An 18,493-nucleotide genomic window follows, 5' to 3' on the forward strand; every position below is an offset into this window, starting at 1 on the left:
AAGTATGAGCATGTTAGGAAGCAAACGTCCAGGGCTGAAGCATGTGTCTATGCCACGTAAGATCTCCACCAAGCCCACCTCTTGCTATTCTCAGATAGAGATGCGAACTTTTTCACATTCTTTCTTTCCTATTTCAGTCTCACTTCTCTGATGCTTTGGGCTAGCCTTCCCACTGCTTTTCAGGTTTGAATCCAATTTAGTTAAACTGATGCAAAGTCATGAGTGAACATTCTTATGTCAGCTTAGAATATGTTAAAGGGGTTTTGCTTGAACTTGCAAATCCACCAGTAGAAGCTAAGCCTTCATAAGCCAGATTTAAATTGATTTGGGAGAGTCCGTTCACAAATCACTCTGGTAGTTAAACTAGTGCAGCTTTTGCTGATACCAACTTTTGCTCAATTTGCGAATGTTTAATAAAGACTTGGGGTGAGGTCATCAGATGACATAGGAGTGAGAGCTTTAATTAATGTCGGTAGTGCAACACCACTTTGTGCCAGCTGAGTATCTGCAGCTTGCTTTTGTTGTATTTTGTGAATAACCTGTAAAATATTGCCTGTGTTTGCTGAAAAGAGTGTGGTGAACAAAACAATTCAGGTTTGGGTGCCGAGATGAATAGAGCCTTTCGAATCTTTTTGTCTTAGTACTAACACAAAGGAGAGTGGTCTGCAACGAGATTTGTCTGATCTTCACCCACAAAATAGTGTCATTTAGATAATCACAAGGACTGTGGGACAAAGCCATAGATCCCTAATTCTGGTCTTCCACAGAATAGGCAAAGCAATTCAAAAATTGCTCTGTCACCATATTGCCTGGGTTATCTTGGTCGCTAGGCTCTCTAGCCTTCAGTCTGTCTTACTGCAAGGGTATTACAATAAGAACAGTTAATTGCTTGGAGCTCAGTGCATGAACTACACATTTTAGTCACTGATGATTCGGACCCAAATTTTGTCTAGAGGAAAGCTTTACCCTGAATATACCTCAGTATGAAAGCTGTAGCATTTTCGTTGGCCTGGTAGAGAGATTTGGGATTGTCAGACAGTGTAGGTTGTTTTACGTATAATTTTGTCACAGATTTGCTTTATCTTGCTATATAATCTGCAAGATTAGCTGTACCCTCAGCTCATACAGAACACAGTTGTCATCATCTGCAAGTCATGCATGGTGCAAGGAGTTAAATAAAGTGCTTATCAAGAGAATAATTGATTAGTGTAGCAGGTAGGCTTAACAAATAAACAGGTATGCTGTGTGGATATAGCCATGCTGGCAAAGGAATGCAGAAAGGAAAGAGGTCAATGCACAAGATGGAGCAACAAACACAAGCTACATGGTTTTAATGTTAATCCTGACATTCCACATTAAAACTGCAATCTGTTCAAAGGAAAGATTTTATTTATTCATCCATTTGCTTTCCCTATCTTTAGCATTTCTAATTTTTGCTTTAATTATTAGTGAAAAAGTCCTTAAGAACTTTCCCAGTCAGTCTCATTTTAATACATGTCAAAAGCAGGGAGCAAACTTGTAGCTTGGTTATTCCCCTGATATGCCTTATAATTGAGAGGTAATTGTTAGCCAGATGCTTCGTTGGCCAAAAAGCTGTTTTTGAAAGTGCAATATGACTAGTTAGGCAGCAGGATTAGTTTATCATTAAATCCACCAGAGGATAAAGCTATAATGATACAATTGCAATCAAGACAAAGGAGTGATTTCTGATTTTGATACAGCATTATCATTCATTTCCTTCTGCAGACAAAACAAAGACAAAACCACATGCAACAGTTTCCTGTTACATGCTTGATGTCACACAGTTGAGCTTTGATTGATGCTTTATGTACTCTTACCCTCATTCCTTCAAATCGTGACAACGCTCTTAACGGTCGCAGAGCTCGGAGGGTCCTGAGGGATTTAATGGGACCCATTTCAGAGTATCCAAGTGTATTGGCGATGAGGCTTATTAAAGAGACCTGAATGGAGACACAAAGCAAAAATCCAATCCGTTAGTATACTCCTGCCATTTTCCTTCTCTTCTGACTTTCCTTCCTGAAAAGAAACAGCTGGTTAGTGGAACAGTGGAAAAAAAATCTTAAATGGAAGCCATTAAATTAAACCCACACAGAAAAAGGATATGTTTACATCCACACATATACAGAACTCTTACCAACTCACAAAACTTTTGTTTTCACTTTAATGCAAAATTTATAGAAATACAGACTTTCAAAGCTGTTGGTTTTCTTTTAACTAAGCACACAGAAATCCTCTTAATGTCACCTTGCACAAAGTGGATGAGAAAGGAGATCACTATTACAAAACCACTGCTCTGTGATGCCTGTGCTGTAGGTTTCCTGTACACTCCTCAAAGTGTGTGTATCTTCCACTATTGAAAATATGAGTCACGTAAGTGTTATAATTTAGGGCTTTCTGGATGAAAGCACCTGTAAGATCTAACCATTTCTAGCAGAGATAAAAGATTTTAGCATTACCATTCAATTACTAATCTTAAACTTACTGATTAGAAACAAGTCTTCTAGATTGCTGATAGATGTGACTTTATACCATAGACTCTAAAAGAACGATGTGCCTGACACCTTGATTCTGCACTTTTTCACTTTTTCTGGTTTCTGCACAGCCTCTAAAGGAGAAGGAAACTTGACAGGTGCTCAACGTTGAGGTTCATACTTCTCAAAGACTATTTCTTTGAAATAAATTATCTATTTCCAAATCTGGAGACAGCATGGAGGGGTTCCAATGCTCTTCATGTTCTCAGACCTTTTGCAGTGCCCAGTTGGTCAGAAATGCGGATGCTATCAGGCACAGGACTGGAGTCTGGATGAACTGAATGGCAGTGGAGTTTATGGGTCAGATTAACAAACACATGGAGCAATTGGGTTTTACATGCTCAAATCAGTGTTCACAGCCTGAATTCTTACCGAGCAGGGAGAAACAAACAGCTCTCCAACACCACAGGTATCATGCCAATTTGCATGTGTTAAAAAAAGAAGCAAAATTAACTGCTACATATTATAAACTATTATTTTCTTAGAAGAGTGAGACCTATGTATATTGTTCATCATGGTTCCCTTACTCCCATCTTACTTTAGCTGTTTTCACAGCCCCAGTTATCGTAGTATCGGATTATCTCACACTCACCAATGTGAGTGTTGAATGCTTATCTGGAAGGAGTGTGCTTTATTGCCATTTTAAAGATAGCAGCTAAGTTTAAAACCAGGGATTCTTCTACACTATATAAAAAATAGGTGCTTAATGTAAAAGGAAACTTTAGTATCCCCCATGAAGACAGACAGCTCTGGTGGGAACCCTTCCTTTTCATTTTAGGATGGGATGATATTTTCCTCTGAACCCCACTGCTGGTTGACCAGCCCAGCATCACCCATGAGGTTTGTGATAGAGCAGGATAAGACGAGCCTGGTCCCCTAAGTCGCAAGCTAGTGTCCTCTGCGGAGCAACCCTTCTCCTGAGTATGCATTCATTTATGTACAAGCACTGTCTGCACAGTTAAGCATCTTTGTAAAACTTGTTCAATTTGTTAAATTATTTACCTATTGATGGCTTTATTGTGGCATGTGGGTGACAGCAAGCCTAAGGGCAGGAGGTCTCAGAGACACCAAGGTTGGGCTGGATGCAGCGGGCTGGTATCTGCTGGGAGAAGACAGCCCACCTCTGCAGACCGCTAAGTGGCACAGAGGCGGACTGTCACGCTTTAACATGTCACTCTTTAACAAGGCGTGACACGAACTCACCTCTTGTGTACAGACCCAGCGGTTGACGCGGAAGGAAGGTCCTAATAAACACTTCTGCATTTTAGTGGTGAGTGTGCTATAAAACCATCACAGTAGACAGGCAGACTGGATTCAGGGTCTGATGTCTTAGGCCCCTTAGACATGGGGGAGGTGAAAATCACCAGTGAAGCCTTTGCTTCCATCTCTAAGAAAGCAGATCTGAACCCGTGACATGAGCATGCCTAAGAATTTATTTCACAGGAAGCAATGCTATAGGTTTGACATGCTTCTTTCACCTAAATCCTCCTCAGTCAATGCTCACAGTTAAAAGTCAAAATCTGGGTTTGACTTAAAAACCCTCTTAAACTCACCAGTGCTTCCAAACTGAGGCAGCACCCATTTTCTGTCTTCCCTATTTCTTACCAGCCTTGATTACATCCTGTACCCTGAAGTTGCATTAACATACAGTCCAAAGCCTTCTCCTTTCATTCACTCTCCTCATTGACTTAATGTTGCCTAAATAATGAGAAAGGGCTGAAGGATTTGTCTAATAGCAGTAAGCAAATGCACAGCACACTTATATACTAAAGCCATTCAAATAAGTCATCTTAAAACTGTAATATAACTGGCATTATTGAGATATCATGATAGGAGTAACACTGTGGCACGTATTTCTGTCTTTGGTGGAAAGTTTAGTGCCGAAAAAGGTCTTAACCCCACAAAGCCTTGGAGCTTCCTATCCAGAAAGGCTGGAGGTATAAGAAAAACAGCTCAATGATAGCATGCTCAGTGATAGAAACCAAGATCCACACACTCGCATACCAAGGGAAGCTCATTCATTTGTAAAATGAATGTAGACGTTTAAAAGAAAATTAATCGGAGAGCACCCAACACCCTTCTTTGCTAGCTTCACCCACAGTGACTGAAAGTCAGATCTTCTCAAGGTCTTCACGCTGCCTTGTGCATCTGCACGCTTCCTCACTCATCCTGGGTTTATGTCCTATAACTCCCCTTTCTCTCGAGGCAGAAGACATTCTGTTCAAATCCTGCAAGACCAGACTACGGATCTGAGAGGGTTACCATTTTCTTTGGAGTCCCGTAAATGTCACCCTGAAACACATCACAGGTGCTGTTGTCCTCCTGACACAGATTTACACAGCATTAGATATCTCTTCAGAGGATTAGGCCGTGAAGCTGTGTGATATTTGGCAATGATTTACAAGGCCTGGAGTCAGAACTGAGTTTGAGACAACTTGTTTAAATGCTCGGATGTTGGTTTTGAAGGTATCCCCGTCAAATTTTATTTATAGGAGAATTACTAACACAGAGACTTGGCCATTTGGACTTGATTAAAAGTGACCCGGAAGGCTATTTTTAGGAAAAAAATCAAGCAGTGTTCAAAATTGGTGCTGACTGCCCCACATAATCACAGCAAAAGGTGAAGTCAGCTGTTTCTGTTACCTTTTTTTTCCTGTTACAAGGCTGTGCAGCCCAGAGCTGCTGTAAGATTCTGCTTTGTGCTCTGCTCAGTATCAGAAACGTGCTGGCACCCAGAAAGCACCTCCAGGGTCAATGTAACCTCCAGACTCACAATATGGCACACATTTCTGATCCTTTGAGTATCTGTTTGCAAACAGTTTTATAGGTTTTTCAGAAAAAAAAAAAACCCAAACTCTGAAGACCGGGCAGCACTGTAACATCGTGGAGAGCAGGTGAATCCTAAGGAGTCACTATTGCCTGGAACCATTTCCCATAAGATGCACAACTTGCTGCTGGGCTTGAGCTTTCACCTCACCTTCACCTTTCACATGGCATGTGTGCTAACAGGCAAGCTACGGAGTCTCTCATCCTCCTGTGCACTTCTTCTGACCCAAGAAGCCTTATTATTGTTCTCATTTGCAGATGCTCTACTTCTAGCATTTCCCTTGAGGGTCTTTCCAGAACCAGCTAGATCTTACTAAGAAGCTTTCACAGCTTTGCATCTAAACTTTCCTGACCCTTAACTTAATCAAGTAATAATATCCTCCACGTTAGCTCTAGACTGTTCCTTATCCCCTTGGCTTGCTTCTCATTTGGTGCCTCTGAAGTTCCCAGGACAATGTTGTCACTGGAATTGTCTATCTAGCGTGAACCCCAGTGTACAACCTGGCCAGGAATGAGAGTCCCTAAGGTGGGGAGTGGTCCTCATAAATCAGTGTATGCAATCCTGCCTGCACAGACATTAACGGCAAAAGCCTCACCAATCACACGGGCTAGGATTTCAATCGCGTGGCAGCTCTTCCCTTTTGCTTTCTTCAGGTCGTCTCAGCACAGCCCAACAAGAGCCCAGCCTCAGCGCTGTCAGTAACTTCCCCAAATTTATTCCAATCCAAAAGAGTGGAAACCCTGAAAGACAGCATTTACTGCCCAGCTGAATAGCAGAGTTTCCCAGCTCAGGCTCCAGGCAAAGCCACGTTGATGTTACCTACACACCTTGGCTTCTTCTTGCCATTGTAGACAGACAGAGGGTGTTGAGCTCTCTCTGCTCCTGTCATTTGGGGGAGTTTTTTGCCCCTGTTCCTTACTTTCTTTGCCCAGAGATAGTTTTATCTATGTGTCTATAAATATACTATATCTGTAAATATATTATAACTATATACCTATAGACCTGTATTTCTGTATTTCTATGTTGCTACATATTTCTATATTGCTACATATTTCTATATGCAAGTTTATCTATATAGATTTTACAATGGTTTGTATGACAGCCTCCTGGAGCTGGGTAAAGGGAGAGATAAATGAACGCCACGGCTTTCATTTTTGCCATTTTCCGTGTTATGCTCAAGGTAAAAATGTGAGATTTTAAATCTTGTAGCTGCATTGAACACTAGAAATACCAGCCATGGGGATTACCGGGCCTGTGGCTGGTGTTTTGAAAGCCAGCCTCCTGTTATCTATGTGGCTTAGCGGCATTAGCAGCACAGGTCTAGAGTGCCCCACTGTATGACATTCATATGTGTTTCCAGGGCAAAATCAAGAAGAATCAATGAATTTCGACTGCTAGAACAGAGGCAATGTTCTCTGAAGAGAGGCTAGCCTCACTGATAACTGTTCAAAGTTATTGCTAATATGTTCTAATGAGAGTAATGTCTCAATTTCTTAATTATTTTGACAATCCACTACTAGATTATAGTTGACCAAAAAAATGTCTTGTCGAGGAATCAGGATGTTTTTTCAGTAACTGCCACTTTTTGTTTTACTGTTTTAGTGGAACATTGTCATTCTTGAGGTGGGAAATACAGCTCATGTATTTGTACCCAGGTGGCACCCGTGTAGTGTTAGGTTCCCAGTGCGCTCACATTGGTGCCTACAGTAATTCACCAGTTAACAGATATGCAGCATTTTCGGACTATTAAAATTGTTCATTATGAACACACAGAGATAAAGTTATACAATAGGTATATATGTCTTCATTATCTGACAGTGACTTAAAAAATCAGTGTTGTAAACCAATGTAAACTCCAGTAAAGCTGTCAGAAGAGAATTTTAAGGCTGCAGAAAAACAATTATAAAGTAGGAAGTGCAATAATGCAGCTTCCTTTCAGCACACACAGGGGAAACGGTCTTTAATCAAAAGATCAGACTCTTTTTCCCAAGAAGCTATTGCATTTATAACAGTAGTGGGGTTCCTTCTTATATGCATACATTTTAATAGCATATCAGTAGCATGCACAGACTCCCTAGCCATGAAATTATGCTGGTGGCAGTAATCCGAAGGGCGCAGACTTGGGGAGCAGTGTTTCACCTGAGGCTGACAGAGTTTCCTATAGCGAGGAGGTGAGTTTGAGCTGGAATAGGGGCCGCTCCTCTCTTTTTCGCATTCCTTCCCACCAGCCTAAAAGCACATTAATTTCAGATAACCAGCGAGCATCCACTGGACTGAGCTGGAAGCAGATCTGAGCTGCACCATTCAAAGGCAGATGCTATTCGGCATAGACGGCATTTTTGAATTAACCCCAGATCACCACTGAGATGAATTAATAGCAGAGCCCAGGGAACAAGGAGTTCTGCCTGAGCAACAGTAAAAATCCTCCTTGGCTAGTCATATAAATCCTAAAACCCAGGAGAACAAGGAGAACCTCTGCTAAATGTCTGCCTGCTGCAGCACACAGCTGTGAGCGATACCCTGCAAGCTGCTGTCTCAGGGAGAAGAGGAGACCTCCTTCCCGGTTTGGGCAACAGCATATGTTTTATGCAGTGAGGGATTTCATCAAATTAACCTGCTTGTTCAAATTAGAGGGGAGGGAGCAGGGAAAAAAAAGGACATTCGAAAGGGAACACAGCAGCTGAGTTGAAAGCTCTGGCCACTTATTTAAATAAGCAGTTTCAGCTAATGCAGGCCCCCAGTGCTTTCAAATAGCTTTTTGTGTGCCCCAGGAACACCTGTCTCTCACTCCCTAATTGTGCTTTTTTAAAAAAAAAAAAGAAGAAGAAAGAGAGCCTGGATTACTTTGGGTGCCTCTTTTCAATGCAGTCTGGTTTCTCCTGTCCATTGCTGCCAAGGATAGGATTACCCAAAGAAATCTTCACAGCCCGAGCGGCAGCCCAGCATATTTAAGAGCCAGGCCTGTGGTTCCAAGTTGCTCCCCTTGATTTGAAAAGGAACAAAATTAGGTCTGTACCCCAAATGCAAACTGGAAAAACTACAGGGAAAGGGGAATTTGCAAATAAATTGAAATACATGGAACTTCTTTTTGCCACTCTGAAATACTTTCGGGAGAAAAGGGCTTGTAATGAGGTTGGTATTCCCTTTATCATCTACCATTTCTGAGCAGACATTTATTATTGCCTTTTTTTTTTTTTTTAAATATCTTGTTACCCTTTCATTCTGACATTGCATTTTCTGCCATATGGATGCCTAACTGTATGATTGCACCTGCCAATGCAGAAATTGCATGCTATGAATGAAGGACACTAAGTTAAAGGAAAGTCTTCAAATTAGGATACTAGAGAGAGACTAAGGTGACCTAAACCAAATTCCCACCTCTGCTACCTGTTCCTTTGAATCACAACCCTCACATTCAGGTAAAGACTACGAACTCCTTAGGGCTGCTCCGGAGTTAGTCCATGGCATGGAGATGAAAGCGCATCTGTAAACGAGTTAATGAACAGCTTCCCTCACCAGCAGCGGAGTTCGTTACTGCTTGTGGAGTCCTCTCGTGTATCATAATGTGACGGGCTACACGAGCGCCTAGATTAATTATAAACAAAAATTATCTCCTGGAAAGCCCAATGCTGCTTCTTATAACTCAAGTTAAAAAAGGCTTTTACATCACCCACTCATGTTTTTTTTTTCTCTGGGACACTTCCTCTCTTTTTCTTATTTTTTGTTTCCCCATCTACTACTCAAACTAAGTCTGTGAAACTCTATTAATATTCCATCTTCTCAGCTTGTTTCCTGGTCCTCATGTCCATGCTTTTTGAGGCAATATTTCCTTTTCAGAGGGCAGCCTTGTTGCAAACAGCATGTGTCACTCCTGTTGGCTTAAATGCTCTTAAATAAATCATTCCTCCATCCTAATTGCTTCCTGGCAGTTTCCAGAAGAACCTCTTTACGTCTCGCTGTTCTCTTAATCTGTCACCTCCTTTACACCTGCTCAGGCTTTTCTAACAACTCCAGTCAATTCCCAAGGCAGATGGCTGCGAATCAAGAATTAAACCTCAGCAAATTTCTGAGGGCGAGTCGAACGACCTGCTGTTGCGAGTTTACATCCAGCGAGATGGCAAACTGACTTATTGATTTGCAGTTTTCCCACCCCACCCTTTCCAAATGGATTTTCAGCTTGTCTCAATTCACCTTTCCGCTGCAAACAGACACCTTTGCCAGACCTCTGGGTCCTGTTTATCAGCACTGGGTAGGGATGGCAGAGGGATCGCTGTGACTTTTTGGGACCACATGACACTCCTTGATCAGCCAAACCTTGGCCAAGACCCAAAGTCTTTCTCCTTGTTGCAGCAGTGGTGGCTGTGGAGGTGCACCTGCCTTGAAAAGTCTAGTATTTCTACCGGGATTTAGAGCAAAAGAATTTCTTCATCATCAACTACGTTCTGCTTCTCATCCAGATGCCACGCGGAGACAGCCTTGATTTAGGGCAGCTGAAGAGGAAAGATAGTTTCCCCTTACAAAGATCTCCAAAAACACTGCACGATTCATCCCAGGGTACCTTCCTGATGCTGACCGCTGTTGTCAGGAGTAGGCAGGAATATGCTTGATTATTATTTATTATTTGAAGATAGCGTTATAATGCCAGAGGTTCGCATAGTGATTACTGAGAGAACATTTCCCTGGGGGTTCAGGCCCCTTAGCTCTGCTGCATTTCCATCCCAGCCGGTGGGAGTAGAGGTGCTGAGCTGAAGGCATGCTTATTTCTGGGCAGGATTAGGATCAACCCTACTTACATATGACATGATAAAAAAAAAAAAAAAAATCTGTTTGGGCTGTTTCCACAAGGTGCTGTTCTGGATTTGCTTGATTCCCTGAAGCACTTATTTAATCAGATGTTCCAAATCAATATGAAAAATACCAAGTTGATGTGGGAAATATGACAGTCTTAGCTTGAAAATCATCTCTGTTTAGTTGGATTCTTGAACCTGATTGATCTTGATATTGTATTGAATATGCTAGGATGGAGAGAGAGTCAGAAGAATTAGAGGATCCCCAATTTCTGCCAGAAAGGACAATGGTACAAGTAGGAGTACATACTACAAGTAGGAATCCTCATCTTATTTGCCTTAGCACAGAGCACCCCAAAGCCAGTCATACCAGGGTAGGAGGCCAGCACAAAGGCTCTACACCGCTGGGCCCCAGCTTTCAAGTTTCAACCCAATTCCTTTGATCTCTCCCCCCCCCCAATAAAGAATCCCTGACCCCTTCACTTCTTCCTTCCCCCTCCTCCTGGCACCAGTCTCTTGAGCTGTGCCTGGCCATCCTGGATGGAGCCACAGGGTGGTGGCAAGATGTTTTTCAGTCTGCAACAGTTGAAGTTGCAAAGTTGCTGGTCATCAGGGAGAGGAACGGTAGGACAATCCTCCCCATCCCTGCAGAGCGTGTGGGACTCTGTCTGGAGTGTTAAATACAGTTTACATGTCCCTCCCAGCTCTGATCCTCCGTGCAAGGGAGAACATCACTGTATAAGGAATTTGGCTGTTACACTCACAGTAATGGAAAGGGCCAAGCAAGCTGCATGCAAGAGCTCCAGGGTTTTATTCATTATTTTCTTTTTAAGCATATTCTTCTAAAAAAGGACATTGAAATGTGCTCCATCTTTAAATAACTTCAAAAAATAAACATGGTTGGTAAACTTAGTTCAGCAGAATTTGAGTTCGAACGAGTTTTTTACACCACTTTCAAAAGTTGAAATTCTCCCTCAGCAATTGAAATTCTTCAGTAATTGCAGTAATTCTTCATATTGCAACCATTTCACAAGGTGTAGGCAGGCAGTGAGCTACGCTTACTGCTGGACTTTTCTCCTCACCTCCGTTTACTGTCCCTTTTCCTCCAGCTGCAGCGTTCTTCGTCCTGCTGCGCCTTGTCTGAAACCAAGCTTGTGCTTCCTCTTGGCAAAGCCTGGTTGCTCTCCTTTTAGCATCTATGTGGTAACCAACATGAGGTGCAAACCAAGATAAGACAAGACATTTGGATGTTTTTGCATGTGTTATGTTGAGATAAAATGTGGGGAGGCAGCAGGGAGATTTACAGCATCGGCTGACCTGCTAACACACATTAAAACCACTTATCTCATCTTCATGTGGAATTTTTTTTTTTTTTCACTTATCCTGAATTAGCCAATACGTAGTAAACCAGCATTTTTTTTTTTTCTTCTTTTTTTTCTCTTCAAAGCCAAGCTCCCTGGCTTCTGGAGAGGGATTCTCTTTCCTGTTAGTTATCTGAGAGGTTTATGCCATCAGCAGAGGCCCAGAAGAATGTGCACTGAGACATCTTCAAAAATCCCACATGAGCATTTGCTTTGAGGAACTGGAAGAAAACTAGTCAAAAAAGAATTCTGAAGTAATAGTACCCTGTTGAAAGCCATGGATTTTTGATAACTCACAGAGAGCACTAATAAGTTCACTCTTAAGATGCTTCTCCAAGTGACAAGCTACATTATTTTTACTTTGCCTTGGCTGTATTTTTGTCGTTCTGTTCCTGTGTGCTTTTCTGAACAGAAACTAGATGAAATTCGCATGCTTTTAGGATAATTTCCCAAGAATACAAATTGGATTTCGGTGCTGTTTGGGAACAACTCATTACAGAAGATTGTGTAATTACTGGTAAAGCAAACAGAAATCACCTTGCTAATCAACAAGGAATACAGATGGAAAAAACAATTAAAGTAATCATAAGCCATCAATATTTACTTCACACAGCAAGTTTTTAATTGTCACTTAAAGACAATCCAACACAAGGGCATAATTTAACCCAATTCAATTTTTAACTAGGGATAGAAAGACTGTTTTATATTGTTCATCTCAAATTCAAAGATTACTATCTGCTTCTTAACTCATCTGGCAGTGAAGTATCCAAAGGAGAAATCTTAGAGCAAGTGCTTTCCAGGAAACTCTCTTGGAAAACATAATATCTGTATTTTTTTAAGCATTCAGTGAAAATGATGGTGCATTTAATGACTGAACTTCCAAGAGCAGTTCTCAAACAAGCAAACAGGAAATTTGGCAGCAAACAGGAAATTTGGAAAGCTGCTCAATGGGGAATACAGATCTCTAGGTACAAACTCAGCAGCTCCAGGCAAACAGCAGAAACATGTTGCGTTATAACCATTCACAAACGGTATGGCGACGGGGAAACGTACATAGTATTTTCCTTCCGTAAAAGCATCTACAAAAGCCTGCCTAGTGGACTTGTTGAATAACTCATTTGAGATGTCTGGCCTCCAAATCCATTGCTGAGCCTTGCTTGGACTATTTTGCAGACAGATATACTGCTTAAAGCTGTCGTGAGCCCCTGCCTCCACAGCAGCAGAGCAGGCTCTTGGGGAAAAGGGATGGAAGGAGCAATCTTTCTCCGTGGTGACTCAGCTGGAGAGAAACTGGTGGGGCATCAGAGCAAAAACTGAGAACTAGAGATGATCTTCCCCTCCTCGCTGTAGGACATAGTGTTAGGACACATTGCTGGAGATGGCTGAAGGGGAAGGAGGCTGCCAGCATCTCTAAAAAAGCAATTGCTTAAGAAAATATCTTTCCCAAGTATCAAATCTTGAAAGATGGGATAATCTTAGAAAGAATTGGTGGAGAAACCCTCATCAACACTCATCTCCAAAATCAGTAAATGACAATCAGGGGCTTTTCTAAGCCTGGATTGGGACTAACTTTTGGTCAATTAAATTGAACCCAGAAGCTGCACTGGAGATGATGGATTTGTGATAATGGACTTTTGTAGAGAGATGACATTAGGGCCCATTTAAGAGGATTTTCCTGTGTATGCTACAGGCCATGGAACTTGGCTGTGACTTTTTTCCTGAGCATTCTTACTCATGATTTAGGGACTTTACATCCATTTCCCAAGAGCTTTCTCGTGACAGCTTCCGTAGAGTACTGATCTCTTCCTTCTGCCTTCAATGCATGATCAGCAAGCAAAGAAGCTGTTGACTGCAACACCTCCAGTCTTTGACTGATGCTAAGCTCCAGACCGATGCCTTTCCTGAACTGACCACTGCAATGGAATAATCCACCTGCTGTCAGCAGAGACTGGGACATAGCTCAGAATTAATTGGCTGAAGCTCAGACTAGATAAGCTCAAGATAATATTTATAGGTCAGAGGAAACAATTGAAAGCAACATCAGACATGACACCAGCATGCACAACCGGTGGAGTTTATCTGCCCTTTGTTTTAAACCTCTGCTTGTCGCAGGACATGCCTGGTTGAGAGCAGTTTTCATAAACATTTGTTTTGAATGCCATGCATCTCCATCTCTGGCCAAGTTCCGACTCCTTGTTTAATCTGCTTTGTACAAAGAGGTTTTGATTGCATGAATGCTTGGAAAATATCTATTCCTTGTGAAAATATTTGCCTGTGCTTCCTAGCAAAGAGGATTGTGCATAAAAACCATTCCTGATGGTGATACTGATGTCTGTCCATACTTAGATATACTACGGTCTCTGCTTTTCCCTCATTTAAAAAGAGGTGTGGACTGAGTGCCCACCACTCCAATTCATGAACGCAGAGTGTCTGTATTTGTAGCGTAGAAGGGGTTTACTTTTAGCAATATGCTTGTTATTTGCAGGGAGGTAACGTATAAATGTACATTAATGCTGTTTGTTCAGTATATCCAAATTTCAGCAGACATTTAAGGCATCTTTCCCAGGTGCCCTAAGTTGAAATGAGCCTGTATTTTGTGGTTTGATTACTCCTTTCTCCCTTCCTCCCAAAGAAATCTGTTGCAATGTTGTTGATAGGACTTTATTGTATTGCAATGTATTTAAAAGCACTCTCTTAGGGGTTTGCTACACTAGCACACTTTGAGATGCAGAAGCCCTTTATCAGAGATCATCCTTTAGGGATTCTACATAGAGAAAAAATAGCTCTCAGTTTGTGGATTACTGTGTGTTTTGATGTTCAGGCTTTGCAAGACAGAATTTTCTTTAGTAATCCACAATTGTCAGATGGAGCCTTTGCTGTTCCACTGGCCCAAATCAGTGTCAAAGGTTTTTCACAAGGCAGGGTAAGTAAAAAAAAAAAAAAAAAAAAAAAAAAATTCAGCAGCAGAATGCTTATACCCCCTCTGGGTTCACTTCCCATTTAGAAATAGTGAATACTTGCAAATTTTGAGCTGGTTTTATGAATTATTCACAACAGAAAAAGGATTCTGAGTTGCATTTGTACAATGAGAAAACACAGATGATAGATGGTTTCACATGTCCAATGAAAAATCAACCATCACAGCTTGGATTTTGAATACCGATACCAAACTGCTAATGAATAATTTGCAGATCAGGAATTTTTAAGTGAATAATTTTAAACAAATAAATTTGAGAAAATCAGACAAGTGGTTCATCTGCTTCTTTTGGAGCAGCTAATTTGCCCATTCACTCCCTTCTGCAGCTCAGTTGCAGTGATTTGGTTCTCAAAGGACCAAAAAGAAAATGTAAATTGAAGTAAAAAGTGTGCTGGAAAAATGATAGCATGTTACTCTGCCAATTCAGAGTGGCAGGGTGTGCGAGCAATAGGGTAGGAGAAGAGCATCTGTTAAACCCGCTAAAAATATAGTACCAGGTTCTCATAATCCGCATTGGGAAATGACTTTGAAGAAAAGAATGGGGCATGGGGAAAAGCTTTATTCATTGAGAATGCCAAAAGGCAAACGATTTCCTAGAATGAATCAATAACTAAAACAACTCAAGGGTGGAGCAACTTTTTGGTTAGATCAGGAGCCTGCAAAAACAACATTTAAATCTGGGTTAAGAAACTAAAAAACTCTGGGTCAGTAGGAAGGCTCTGGGGTGGATTTTCTGAGGATAAGGAGAGTCCCAGGGGCCCGTGGTCCCCTTTCCCCCATAACACTCTTTTATGCCATACGTGCTCCAGATGTGTGGCAGGGGAGGTGAAGCCCCTTTCCCTAGCCCACCTGTGGCTGCCTCTATAATCTGCCATTATACTCACAATCCCCACCATTAAAAGGCAAATATGTAGCTAAATTTTGGGGTTACATGCTGACTTGGCATTCCTGTGTAGCTCCTGTTCCAAGGCGGGGTTTCTCACAGAGGACAGAATTTAGCTTAGTTTTTGTTTCACTCTTTTTGGTACTAAATAGATGTCATGCTATAAAGTATGTATTTCTAACAAGTGTGGAACTCATTTCAAACTGTTAATGATGCAGCAGAGCTCCAAACTGTTTCGGTGAATTCATCGTGCAAACTGTTGCTCCCGTCAGGAAGACCCCTACTTATAGTTGTGACAATATTCAGTCCTCATCCAGCCCTTCTAGTCCTTAGAAGCTGATTAAAACAACAACTCCAATAACAAATTCCTGGAAGCCCATATAATACTTTAGGTGAGTCCTATCAGTCCCATTTTACAGATGGAGAAACGAGGAAAGAAAAGCTATGTCACTCGACTGAAACTACAGTAAGCACAGTTTTCAGGGTTGGGCTCTAACTTAGGAACTGGTGGTTTCCAATTTTGTGGTTAGATAATTAAACCAGGCTTTCCTCTTCCATTGAAGCTAATCTGTGAAAAATGAGTGCCTTCCCTTTAAGAGGTTTCCAAGCATGTATGCAAAGAGGAATTTATGACCTACAATTTATGTAAAGAACTTCCTTTTCATAAATCAATTTATTAAAGCTCTGGAGAAGCTTCCAAAGGCTCTGATCCAGCAGCGCACTTAGACACGTCCATAACTTCAAACAAGTAAATCGTCCCATTGAAGTGCTTTCCTGGACTGGGGCCAAAGAAAGTGCAGTTCTCCCCTGAGTCAAGGTTCAGATGTAAAACGGGGAAAAATAATTTATCAAAAGTTTAATAAGTTACACAGTCATGGCAGAGCTCTGCCAGCTTTCCACATTAATACCTCAAGCTAATAAGAAATGGTCTCAGGGAGGTAATTGCCTCCTTGTTGATACTCTGTGATGAAGTGTTAAACCTCACCTGGAGGATGCGGTGTTGCTGGCTTTTCCTGAATTTGGCAGATCCCACATCCAGGCAACGTGAAACTTCAGAGGGGACGTGCCTGGTTCTAGCAACGCTCCTGGGGCATGAGCTCCCTTTTGTTCAACTATTACTCGCTTTTAAGGATTGTCCTCATAGGAGAACGAAGCATTGCGATATTTCAAGGCTTTGGAGTATTTTGTAAGGTTTTGTAATAGTAAAATAACTTTGACAAGAGGACTATTCACACCTTCTCCTGGACTCCTTCGCTGGTAAATACTTGGGAGACGGTACTGAACATACTGTTACACGCCGCTGGCAGCCTCACCGGGAAACTACGCCAAGGACAGCTCCTCTAATCTGCTGAAAGACTTGTGTGTCGAGGTCATGTGCGGAGCAGTTAGAGGTAACCGGACCTTGTGCTAGCCGGGAGCGTGGAACGAGATGTTAAATGCTAAAAGAAAGAGCGAGTTCCTAGGGACGAGAAGGGAATGTGACTCAAATTAGCAGGGTGACACCTCTACGTAACGACACAAAGAGGTCTCCTCCGCTCTGGCACGCTGATTCCTGGGGATGTGTGGATACATATCGAGACCGCCTTCGAGCTTTGCCTAGGGTTGTTACTCAGAATCAGAGTGACAGCTGTCATTTAGCAAACACAAAGCTGCCAGACTTAACAGCCCATTATTATGCATTATAAAATCCAACACAAGAAGCGTCGTAGCTCCAAAATGATACTTACATCTACAATAAGGAAGTCAAGCCAGCACCAGGCATTGGTGAAATACTTCTTGAAGCCATAAGCCACCCATTTCAGGAGCATTTCCAAGACGAAGATGTAAGTGAATATTTTGTCAGCATATTCCAGCATGGTTTTTATGTTTTTTCGATCTTCAAGGTAAATATCTTCAAAAGCCTGGAAGTACAAAAGATTGATTAAAAACTTCTCCTAAGCTGTTTCGGAAAGCATCGGTGCTGCGCTGCAAGTCTGTAGTATTATTTGATGGGATACCACGTACTGTCTGTGGTTCCTGATATATTTTAATGTTACCATCAGAAAATGTGCACAGGCACAAATAGGACTGACCTTAACTGAGACCTGATCAGCTTTCCCTTATAATGGACACATGTTTATCTCTCTCCAGCCTCTACTGGCTGTACTGACTAGACATCCTTTTAGTTTAAGAAGAGCTTAAGCACCCTAAATTTGGGAAAGTGAATCTGTGAGCAGGGTGCTGCCCGATGGCATCCTGCCTCAGCTCCCGTTGGCCGTGCCGCTGCTATCGGGGCACATCAGGTGTCCTAAGGCATAGGACACCTGTCTTTAGGAGGCAGAAACTGACCCATACATTTAGTCAAATGTGTCTTATTGCTAATGAAGACAAATTGAGTTATTAACTTGCTTGTGTTATAGAGTACCGGAGTACCCTGGCTTCTGTTCAGCCATCACATTTCAGGTAGCTACAGCTATCTGCCTCAAGAAATGCTCATTATTATTCACTTAACAGAACAATTATGTTTTAAAGGTCAAGGTATCTATCTACACATCTCATCTGTCTCTCTAACTAATCTTTGCAGGGCATCATCGAAGGACTTTCAGCATCTGTATCAAATACAAGCAACTTAATAACCCCTTTAAAATATTTAAGATATAAAACAATATGCCTACTAAAATAAAACAAAGTTGTCTCATGATTTAGTTTTCACTTTATAACGTAGGTCAAATAAAATGTAGGATCCCAGTGTCAGGGCTGCATATATATGGCCCGTTCGGGGGGCTTCTAAGTCGAGCAGTGGTTACGGTCTGCTTCCCCAGCTTCTCTAGTGACCGTCATTACACAAGCTGCTCCCGTGTCCCTGTAACCTGGATAACCCAAGCTTTGATATATTACTCTCATCCCATCGTGTGACCCAGATCACTTGGCAGGAAGAAACAACATTATTTGAGAGCGTCTGTGCTAATCATCTTAATTATCTGCATTTACATATTTTGAGATCTGTAGCTACTTTCTGAGGAACTTCAAAAAGTTAGCAAACACCCAGTGCCTGGAGATACAAGAAGTGTGTTACTTGTCACTCAAGCAGTCACACTGCTCTTTTGCCTGCCAGGGAACAGTAATT

General features: G+C 41.7%; 1 protein-coding gene across 1 annotated transcript in view; it reads right to left on the bottom strand.

The window, feature by feature from the left end:
- SCN5A (sodium voltage-gated channel alpha subunit 5) overlaps positions 1-18,493 on the bottom strand; it is a 216,474-nt gene that overhangs the window by 18,905 nt on the left and 179,076 nt on the right. The window contains 2 exon segments of the mRNA XM_030009604.2: positions 1,839-1,961; positions 17,115-17,288. Coding sequence (XP_029865464.1) covers positions 1,839-1,961; positions 17,115-17,288 — 297 coding nt within the window.

This window comes from Aquila chrysaetos, chromosome 3, assembly GCF_900496995.4.
Source record: "Aquila chrysaetos chrysaetos chromosome 3, bAquChr1.4, whole genome shotgun sequence".
NCBI classification, from domain to species: domain Eukaryota; kingdom Metazoa; phylum Chordata; class Aves; order Accipitriformes; family Accipitridae; genus Aquila; species Aquila chrysaetos.